This window comes from Prunus avium, chromosome 4 (genome assembly GCF_965620075.1).
Source record: "Prunus avium chromosome 4, drPruAviu1.hap1.1, whole genome shotgun sequence".
Lineage (NCBI taxonomy): Eukaryota > Viridiplantae > Streptophyta > Magnoliopsida > Rosales > Rosaceae > Prunus > Prunus avium.
In genome coordinates, this window is record NC_142287.1 from 35,707,939 (window position 1) to 35,719,650 (window position 11,712).

Consider the following 11,712-nt stretch of genomic DNA (forward strand, 5'->3'; position numbering starts at 1 on the left):
TCCACCATGCTTGTTTTGTTTTTGTTTAAATAGCAAACTTAGAAAAGGACTCAGCTATCTCAAGCAGAGGTTAACCAAAAAAATTACTAGTAAATACTCTACAAGTTATTGCCAGAAAAAGGTTTTAGTAAATAAAAATAGGCACACATATATATTAATTTAGTATTATGAACTAAATTACCCCAACGTTAATTTGTTCATATCCATGACCTACACCGCTTGGCTACTTCAGTATTTTATTGCACAATTTGTGGATCCAGCAGTAGAAAGTAAAATAAGGACAATGCATGGTTCCTGATTCCTCCTCAACAGCTAATGTGGCTTCTTTATAAAACAACACACGTGGCTTCTTTACAAAACAACATGTGTTTCTTTTCTTGTTTTTCTTTCAACTCCTTTAACTCAAAGTCTTTTGCTCGGTTTTTTAAACTTGAGTAAGTTAAGGAGGAAGAGACGAAGGAAGGCAAGGGAGGGTGACTTGCAGGTGTTTTTATTTTTATGAAGAAAAAAAAAATTCATGGTTGCTGAAGAAAGGAGGAGAGGGAGAGGGAGAAGGAGGAGAAAACTTACATGCTAAATATTTTTACCATTTTAACCTATATATTATAGGGAGGTTTATTATTATACTCAATATAGGAGCCTAAATTACAAAAAAAATCCTATATAAAATAGATTTGATAAACACACCCAAAACCCATTTACAACATAACAAAAATGTTTTTAACTTCTTTTAAATTACAAAACTGCCATTGATTTCTTAAAACAAACCCAAGGGCCAACTTTCATTTTTTGGGTTTTTTTTTATTTATAGAAATTAAATGGTGTAGAGTTTATTTATAGTTTTATTGCTAAGAAATGATATATGTCTAAATATCTCTATATTATATATCTATTTCTTATAATAATATTACATAAGTTAGCCTACCCAAGCCCAAGGCACCGCCCCTGCCTTCGTCTCTTCCTCCTTAACTTATCAAAGTTAAAGAAAATCAGCAAAAGACTTGAGTTAAAGAAAATCAGCAAAAGATTTGAGTTAAAAGAAGTTGAAAAAGAAAAACCAAAAAAAGGTGTTATTTTGTAAAGAAGTCATGTTAGCTATTGAGGAGAAATAGCTGTTGATATATCAAGAATCAAGCATTGTCTGTAAAATAATTTAATGAAATTAGGGATTGGGAATAACTTAGAGACTCTCAACATACCTCTCCATTGATGAGGAGTGAGGAGTGAGGAGTGAACAGAATTGTTCTTGCTGAGCTGAGCAGTGACGTCCCATCCTGATGAGGCATAGTCAGGTAATTTCTCTCTGAAATGATGCCACATAGAGATTTATTTAGTATATGGAGTTTGATTACGGTTTACAAAAACAAAACAAAAAAACACTTACTATATATACAAAAAAAACAGGACAATTTAAAGAGATAGTACATACATGCAGTACACTTTCAATTTCATTTATAAATAAATAAATAATCTTTTCAATCATGAAGTAAAACCGAAAGGGAAAACCTTTTCATATCTTTTTAATCAATATCGTTGGCGCGAGAGTAATTAAACACAAGAAGACGACCCAAATCCAATGAGATTCCCTTTCCCTCAGTCTCAGTCTTGTTCCAATCCAACACATGATTTGCTTCAAATTAATAAAAAAAACCTGCTCAAGAAAAGTCATTGCCTGGATACATAATTCACTCGGCCTTTTAATTTCTGTCGGCAACATTGTCCTTCCAATAATAGATGAGAGGGAAAGAGAGTCCACTATTCTAGAACCTCTTTTTTGTTTTTTGTTTTTTTTGTTTTTGTTTTATGTTTCTTCTTTTTTTTTAAAATAATAAAAGGGAAAAACTATTTTTATATTGATCTCGTGAAAGGTAAGTAAGAGTTTCCCCAATTAGGCCCTGTTTAGTTTGTAGGAAAGAAGATTTAGGGATGGGAAATTAATTGATTTCCTATGTTTGATAATTACATGCATGGAAAATGATTGCATGTCCCTATTAATAATTTAAAATTACTTTTTTATTTGAAATAAAGTGATATCTTCTTGTTATTTTCCGAGCATTACCGAATATGGAAAAAGAATCTTGTATTTTCCATCACTTGAAAAATGACATGGGGGGTAATTTCCCCTCAAATCTGTTACGTGAACCAAAAGTAATCTTGTTTCCTAATTTCATAGTTGTGGTCTTTACAATTCTACGAGCACTTGTTGAAAAGTAAAAGGATTTGGGGTCAATGTTTTGGTCCCCATAAAAATGGCATAGTTCATGGTTTTGATTTTCAGAGTCTGACACTCATAGAGGGGACCTCTGCTTCTATTGCCATGTGCAGTGCAATACACTGTTTTTTCTATATATCACCATCAATAATTACAACTATTAATATCATTGAATAATGCATTTCAACTATATAAGTGTGCGATTCATTCTATTTGGCTTGCCTATCACCATCAATAATTACAACTATTAATATCACTGAATAATGCATTTCAACTACATATACAGATTTATATGAAAATTCTCATATACTTTATTTTACATACATATATCATTTGGGAAACCTCTTAGAAATTTAACACATTATAATTGAGACGATATGAAGATCAACATGTTGAGGTGGAAAACAAGTTAGAACCACACATTTTAATTGACAGATTCTCACTCTCACATGATAACATCTGCAAGCAGCAGAATAAGGTGGATGCATGACTCCAGCAAAACCATGGCCAAATAAAAATAAAAAAAACGACTCCTTTTTCTTTCTTTTTTTCCTTGTTTGTTCGCACTCCATCGAGGTCCTTCACTTCACGTGACAGTAGCCCTACTTTCACTACCGAGTAATATTCTTCGTCTTTGTCCTTGTCACAACCAGCTGGTCTTTTCGCTCGCTTCATGTGAAAAGATGATATACGGGATAGCAAAATAGCGATATATCCGTTTCATGTCGGTGTTACAATATCATTCTTGTAACAATGACTGGATCTTTGTTGTGCCTCCATTTTTCTTTTTACTGTGGTTAGAATTGGTTTTTTTTTTTTGGAACTATAAAGTGCTCGTACTTTTACCACATAAAATATTGCCTTATCAATCATGTTATTAGTTGGGCGGTATCTTTTTAAAATTCAAGCCCTACATGTTTGCATGAAGAAACAAAAAATATATAAAACCAGAGCCGCATCCATTGATGCTGCTCCAACCAAACTTCATTGACTGTATATTACATAACTGAATGATTGATCATTATATAATTCATCTATAAACAATACAACAAATATATGAAATATTTAATTTACAATTATATCACATGTTTTGACTGTTTCGCCTTATCCTCTTGATTTGTTTTTTTTGTTTCGACTATAAGTTAGATGGAAGTATATACTACAAGATGGACTGAGACCTTATTATATAAAATGCTAGCCACTGTTGTATCTTTGTTAATAAATAAGATATCCTACGTTATCTTTTTTTTTTTTTTTTTCTTTAAAAATGTCCATGACCTAATATGTTACAATGTACGTTTATTTATATTATGTGGAGAGAGTTATCCTGCTTTGGAATATATGCTAGATGGACCTGCATGCTTTGGAATATATGCTAGATGGACCTGCATGCTTTGTTGTACTGATTAATCTAAGCTGCTTTGTTAGATAATTTAAACTATATACCTAATACACTCAAAACTAGCTTACATGTTGCGTTTGTTTGTTCTATGCATTCAGAGAATATGTTACAGATTTTCCACCATAATGCTAGAATCATCAATGATTAATTTTCTCTCGTTTTACAACTCACACTGTCTCACACCTAACACGTTTTCCAATAATAACAAAAAATCATAAGCGACCAATTCAATCCTAGTATATATACGTATTCTTCCGTTGGTGTGTTGTCCATTTCTTTCTCATCTATTTGCTGAATGCCTTATACCTTATAGATAGCTATTGCAATACCGGTTAATAATTATGTTCGCAAACATAAAATGATGAATTTTAGAAAAAGAAAACTAGAACAGACAAATGCCAGAAATTCATATCAAATAATAAAAGAAAAAAAAATATTAATTGAGGACAAGAAACTCTCCCTTATCATCTATCTGTTGTATACAACCAATTACTTTCCAATATGGGACATTTTCACCTCTGTATTCTCACACGCCGCCACATATGTGTGAGAATTTAGGACATTTTTACAAACATCCCATGGTCATACACACCAAACTTCACACGCCCTAATCATTAAGCAAAATCATGATCAAGTTTGAACGGACAAAAGCATCTATGGAGAGGGTACAAGTTCCGTAGGCAATAACGGGCAACTTCTAAGTTCTATATCCAGACACTAATCATATAAACATATATATAACGATTGCCTCTGAGGCATGCGTGTTTTTGTTTAATTTGATGGAAAAAGTAATCTTTTTTGCATAATGTGGCATATTCAAATGATGATCTCTTCATTATAATCATCGTCTCTTTTCATAACCACAATCTTGTGTAAATTTTGACGTTCTCTCTTCTCATTTAAGCACTCGAGAATCAAGGACGGACCCAGAATTTTAAAATAGGACGGGCTAAATTTAGGTACTAAGTAGATAGAAAACTCAACAATACCATGTGATTTCATTGATAACCAAAAACAAAAAAAAAAAATACCACAAGAATAATAAAATCAATTACAAACCCTATTTGATAATTCATAACTCATAAACTGAAACTGATGCCCCAATTGCAAATCCTAATTGATAATTCATAAGTGTCAATTGCAAATCCTAATTAATACTTCATAAACTCCAAAAAAAATCCTCAAATTAAAGCATCAAGAAATTGAGAGAAGCTTACATAACGAATATAGGAACTTGGTTTATTTGAATTCAATCTTGAAGGTGAGTGCAACAGCAACTAGAGCGTGTTTTTTTTTTCCCTCTACATGCGAGGATAGGGTGGTGCTTCTTCTTTTCTTTTTTTTTTCTTTTTTTTTTCCTATACGTGCTATGTGAGTTATTTTATTTTTTCTCTTTTTTTTCTTTTGTTGTGCTGTGTGAGTTCCCCCACACCCCAACTAGATGAGGTTAGGTTATTTAGATTGGGTGAGCTAGGATTTTACTTTTTTGGTTGGAAAAAAGAAGCCACCTAAGCTATAGCCCAGGCCCCCAACACCACACCACACCACCCCTCCCCACTTCCTCTCTTTTTATTGACTAGGAGAACTAGATTAGGTTATTTAAATTGGGTGAGCTAGGATTTTATTTTTTTGGTTGGAAAAAAGAAGCCACCTGAGCTATAGCCCAGGCCCCCAACACCACACCATACCACCCCAGCACCTCCTCCTCCCCCCCCCCCCCCCCCCTCAGGAGAACTAGATTAGGTTATTTAAATTGAGTGATCTAGGATTTTATTTTTTTCACTGGAAAAAAGAAGCCACCTAGGCTATAGCCCAGGTTTGCCAAACTAACAAGGATTTGTGAAGTCTCACATATCCCCTCTTAAGGTTGATATTCTTTTTATAGTAAATTTGGCTTACATCCTTCAAATTCAATTTGCCATACCTGCAACCCTTCACTTTGTGTTCCTATAAATAATACCCAATTTGTATAAGTAAAAACCCATGACTAGGATCCAACTAATCAAGTTACCTAATTAAGCATAAAATCTGATTTATTGTACTTTTAAGATTCCAAAAATACCCCCAACTAAGCCATTATTGCATTTTGTATATTAAGGTTGGAATCAATACGGAAACAGTTTTTAATTAGATTGTATATAATGACAGACTTTGAATTTGGAAAGATCTCTAAATGGTTGTAATGGATGTATAAATTAATTTGGAAACATTTTTTTAAAATTTAACAATAAATACAGATTTAGGTAATCGGTTTGTTTAATAAAAATGTTTGTGTTATTTTCTTTTTATGAATTATGCATGACTAATAATCTACTTTATAATTGTTTATGAATAATACTAGTACTGTACATACTAATTATGTTGAAAAAATAATGTACCCATTACTTGTTCTATGAAAAATAACTAATAATATTTTTATTGTTTGTTTTATGAAAAATATAATTTACCTAGTATGAATAGTGTACCTGTTTTTAATTTATAAAAAGTGTACATAATTATCTATTCCAATATACATTATATGACATCCAATATACCTATATTAATTTTAATGTACCTACCATTTGAATGTACGATTAGGATTTAGGTATTATATGTCATCCAATATACCTACCATTTGAATAATATACCTACTACGAAAATATGTATAGGTAAATTACCTACATTATATGACATCCAATATACCTACATTAATCTTAATATACCTACATTATATGTAATTATGGTTTATATGTATAGCTATATATATTATTTATGAACGAACATGTATCATATGTATTATGAGAATGTTTTGATTTGTTGAGTCCAGCAACACCATAATAATGGAAAGGCTAGATATGAGGGATTGTTTAGGAAAAACCGCTGGATAACAAAAATGGCAGGGTTTTGTAAATAAGTAATAAAAAATGGGCGACTTTTATCCTTCATGGCATCCGTTTTCAAAATTGGGTTTTGGTTGGAAGTAAATATGTAGATGAATTTTTGTATAGACTATTAGAGTTGCAAGGGCCTATTATATAATGACCCTTTTTTTTAATCGCATAGGGGTAAGGCATGATGCAGGATAAATTTCTCAGATTGACTGCAACGTAGCACAAGGAAAGAAAAAAAAAAAGGCGCATTCCCACGTTGTGCTAGGACAGGACATCACAGACACTGATTGGCTGGACAGCTCGTTTCTGTTCCACGACGAGAAACAGCGCCTCGTTATTGTTACGGTCCGAGACTCCGTGGACACGGCCTTGATTGGTTTAAACTACCAGCCCGTTGATATTCGGAATCACCATTGGTGGATTCTCCATCGAGCTTTCTTCTTGCCAGTCTGACTGATGATATCATACTTGCAATCTTTGGAGGTGATCGGCGCTGCATGCAATAATTCTGCTGGGATTAATTTCCAACTTTTCTTTTACTTAGTTTCTGCTGTTTTTTTTCATGAGAGCATCCACACACACCCTAAATTAAGCTAGCTAGTGTACTATTAACTAGAAATGGTTGATAATATACGATACGATGAGAATCAAAGCTCAACAAACATCTCGTGGTGATACCCTAATCATTAAGCAAGTCAAGGCAAGAAAAACAACAAGAGTACTAGTAAAAGGACCACAACACTGCTACCACATTCTTAGGAAGTAGGGTCTGCTTAATTAAGCTAACACATTCTTAGGAAGTATGAATATGATATTTGTAAATAGTAACCATTACATGTAAAACGTGTTCCTGCCCTGTCAACATCTTCTCCTTCAAACGTTTTTGTCTTGAGGTTTGAGGTAATGGGGGAGTAGGTAGGTAGGTATGTTATTATTTATTATATTTATTATGCATTGGTTACCATCAATGAACACTGCAAAACACTAAAAATAAAAAAAAAAATAATGAAAATTACCGAATATATTCCTCTGTTTTTTTGGGGTCATAATCACCGAATATACTTTAGAAAGTGCTTTTTGCAAAAATAAAAGAAATGAAAAAAGAACGTCTTTTGCAAGGGTACAATCACTATTCACTGCTTAATTTTCTTCTTCGTTAATTTCGAAATGTGGACCCGCTAATATCCACTATAAAAGCAGCACACTTGAGTATTATATTTGCAGTGAAGACTTCATTCGAAACCAATTAAGCTTCAACCATGGCTTCCTCTACCTTACCTCCTCTAGCTGCAACGATCACTGGCCTTCGCTCCACCACCACCACTTCTCTCTCTTCCTTTCTTCCAAACAAGCCCCAAACACCCTCACTACCCCGAAACCCCAAACAATGCCTCACGGGCAGCGTGCGATGCAAAGCAACAAATGGTGGCGATGATCACCTTGAACAGGGTCTATCTAGACTCGACAGGAGGAACATGCTGATTGGTCTAGGAGCCGGAGGTCTGTACGGCGCGACGGGTCTTGAAAACAACCCATTTGCCTTCGCCGCGCCCGTCTCCGCCCCTGACTTTACACAGTGCGGCCCGGCTGACAAGCCAGACGGATCCACCATCGACTGTTGCCCACCCACTACCACAACCATTATCGATTTCACGCTGCCCGACAGTGGCCCACTCCGAACCAGGCTTGCGGCCCAAGATGTAGCAAAAGATCCTGTCTACTTGGCAAAATATAAAAAGGCCATCGAGCTCATGCGAGCCTTACCAGATGACGACCCGCGCAGCCTTGCCCAACAAGCCATGGTCCATTGTTCCTATTGCGATGGCGGGTACCCGCAAGTCGGGTATTCGGATCTAGAGATCCAAGTCCACTACTGCTGGCTGTTCTTCCCGTTTCACCGATGGTACCTCTACTTCTTCGAGAAGATCATGGGGGAGCTCATCGACGACCCCACCTTCGCCCTCCCCTTCTGGAATTGGGATGCGCCAGCTGGCATGTACATTCCCGAGATTTTCACTGACACCACTTCCTCCCTCTACGACCAGTACCGAAATGCAGCGCATCAGCCTCCGAAGCTCTTGGATCTCAATTATGGTGGGACAGATGATGACGTGGACGACGCCACGCGAATCAAAGAGAATCTGACTACCATGTACCAACAGATGGTGTCCAAGGCCACATCCCACCGCCTCTTCTACGGGGAGCCGTACAGCGCTGGTGACGACCCGAACCCTGGAGCCGGAAATATCGAGAGTATTCCGCATAACAATATCCATTTATGGACGGGTGACCCGACCCAGACCAATGGAGAGGATATGGGTGCCTTTTACTCGGCGGGCCGGGATCCTCTGTTTTACTCTCACCACTCCAACGTGGACCGCATGTGGTCCATTTATAAATCCAAACTGGGCGGTACGGACATAGAAAAAACGGATTGGCTGGACACGGAGTTCTTGTTCTACGACGAGAAGAAGAATCTTGTGCGCGTGAAAGTTCGAGACTCCCTCGACACCACCAAGCTGGGGTACGTTTACGAAGACGTGGAGATTCCGTGGCTGACGTATACGCCGACGGCCCGCAAATCTTCGAACAAGAGAAAGGCGGCGGTTTCCTCTGCGAATCTGACGACAAATTTCCCGGCGACGTTGACGGACACAATCAGCGTTGAGGTGGCGAGGACGTCGACTACAAAGAGGACGAGTGCGCAGAAGAAGGCGCAGGATGAGGTGTTGGTGATCAGTGGGATTAAGTATGCCGGGAACGTGACGGTGAAGTTCGACGTGTATGTGAATGATGATGCTGAGTCTTTGGCCGGGAAGGACAAGTCGGAGTTTGCGGGGAGTTTCATCCATGTGCCGCATAAAGGGAGTAAGGATATAACGACGACTCTGAGGCTGAGCATTACAAAGTTGCTGGAGGAATTGGATGCTGAAACGGACAGTAGCGTGGTGGTGACTTTGGTGCCTAAAGTTGGGAAAGTCACCATTGGTGGCTTCAGCACCGCGCTTATTAATACCACCTAAATGAAATTAAATTAAATCAAGTCATGACGATGATGATTTAATTAAGTATTTTTGCGCATTAAGTGTATGTTTTAGTAGGTCACTTCTCCACTGTAGAGAGAGACCCACGTAACGTAACCCTACTGCTGCTTATATGTGGGGGGACCGATGTTTGTTTCTCTGAATAAAACATACCATATATATATATATATGGTCATGAGTGTGTTCTTTTATGCAATAATGAAGAGCAAATACATGCCACCGTACGTGGTGTTGTTTTCATTCCCCGTATATGTTTGCGTTAATTGCTAGTCTGTCGGCATACAAGGGTTGTGTATTTCATTTGTGTATCCAAAAGTATTTCATTTGTGTATTTAGCTGTGCAAAATAATGGATGAACTGACCTTGACATGCATATATATTAATTAGAAATGCATGTTTTGTACAAAGAATAAAATATGAATCATATGAGTAAGTTAAACAAATTTATTAAATCAATCAGGATAGGACGAGAGAGAGAGAGAGAGAGAGAGTTACTCTTGGCTTGGGGGAGCTGAGCCTCAGCTGAGCAGTGTAAACTTCATCATTCATGCGACTGCTTCTTGTGATATAATATATGGAGGTGATACAACGATAAGGAAAAACAAAAGAGACGTATTGGAATGATAAAGCTCTGTACATAATTGATAAAGAAAAGAGCCTATAAATAGGCTTTACATCAGAACACTTCATCCTAGCACTAAACCACAACTCCTATATAATAGGATGACACTAGGCACTTTCTCAGCCACGAAATCAAATAACTAAACACCTAAAGACTCAGTCAAACTACCAATGACTAGAACTTTCAATAAATATTATAAAATAAAACATTTAAATCTTAACATCCTCCCTTAAACTGAAATCTGCAGAAATCAGTTTAAAAGAAAATCCACAGCAGCATGTGAACAAACTCCAAGTAGACCACGCAACCTCACAAATGTAGCCAACTTGAGAGGCTTGGTCTGTATATCTGCAACTTGATCTTCACTTCGACAATAAACCAGTTTGATTGTTCCATCGTTGCTGAGATCTCTTAAAAAATAATATTTCACATCGATATGTTTGCTTCTGCCGTGTAGCACAGGATTCTTAGAGAGTTTGATTGCTGAGTTGTTGTCACAAAAAGCTGTAGTAGCTTCAACTTGTTTGAACTGAAGCTCTTCAAGAATTCTTCTAAACCAGATAGCTTGACAAGCACAAGCTGTTGCAGCAATAAATTCAGCTTCTGTAGTTGACAAGGAGACAATTGGTTGCTTCCTAGAAGACCATGATACGGCCCTTGTGCCTAACATAAAAACATAGCCCGAAGTGCTCCTTCTATCATCTTGATCTCCTGCATAATCACTGTCAGTAAACCTGAACAACTCTAACTTTTCACCCTTCTTGTAGAATAGCCCAAAATCTCTAGTTCCTTGCAAGTAACGAAGGATTCTCTTGGCAGCTAACAAATGTATTTCTGTTGGATTTTCCATATATCTACTTATTAAACTCACATAATACATTATGTCTGGCCTTGTCGCAGTTAAATACATCAAGCTGCCAACAATTTCTTGTAAATTGTACTGTCCACCTTCTTCCCTTCATGATCTTTGTTTAGCTTCAAGCCAAACTCAGTTGGAGTACTTACAGGATTGCAATCCTTCATCTGAAACCTGTCCAAAATATCTCGCACATACTTCTTTTGTGAAATAAAGATCCCATTAGCTGATTGCACTACTTCTATTCCAAGAAAGTAATGCATCATACCAAGATCAGACATTCCAAATTCAACCATCATAGATTTCTTGAATTCTTTAAACATGACATCATCAGTTCCAGTAAATATAAGATCGTCTACATATAAGCAGACAATGAGCAGTTTCCCCTTATCTCCAATTTTAACAAAAAGTGTGTGCTCATTTGGACATTTGTGAAATCCTTCTTTCAAAACATAAGCCTCAATGCGACTATACCAAGCTCGTGGAGCTTGTTTTAATCCATAAAGAGCTTTCTTTAATCTATACACTTTATGCTCATTTCCGATCTTAATATGACCAAGGGGTTGTTGTACAAATACCTGTTCCTCCAAGTTTCCATGCAAAAATGCCGATTTGACATCTAGCTGATAAATAGGCCACGAGTTTTGTGCTGCCAATGCTATCACTAATCTGATTGTGTCATGTCTTGCAACGAGAACAAAAACTT

At 36.6% G+C, this 11,712-nt stretch overlaps 1 protein-coding gene across 1 annotated transcript; it reads left to right on the forward strand.

Annotated features, from left to right (window-relative positions):
• Positions 1–7,685: 7,685 nt before the first annotated feature.
• On the forward strand, positions 7,686–9,768 carry LOC110770865 (polyphenol oxidase latent form, chloroplastic-like). Its single transcript, XM_021975090.2, has one exon. It carries the CDS (start codon positions 7,744–7,746, stop codon positions 9,505–9,507), a length of 1,764 nt encoding a protein of 587 aa, XP_021830782.2. The 5' UTR covers positions 7,686–7,743; the 3' UTR covers positions 9,508–9,768.
• Positions 9,769–11,712: the final 1,944 nt, after the last annotated feature.

Coding starts and splice junctions, on each gene's coding strand:
- LOC110770865 (XM_021975090.2), top strand. CDS start 7,744: ATGGCTTCCTCTACCTTACCTCCTCTAGCTGCAACGATCACTGGCCTT.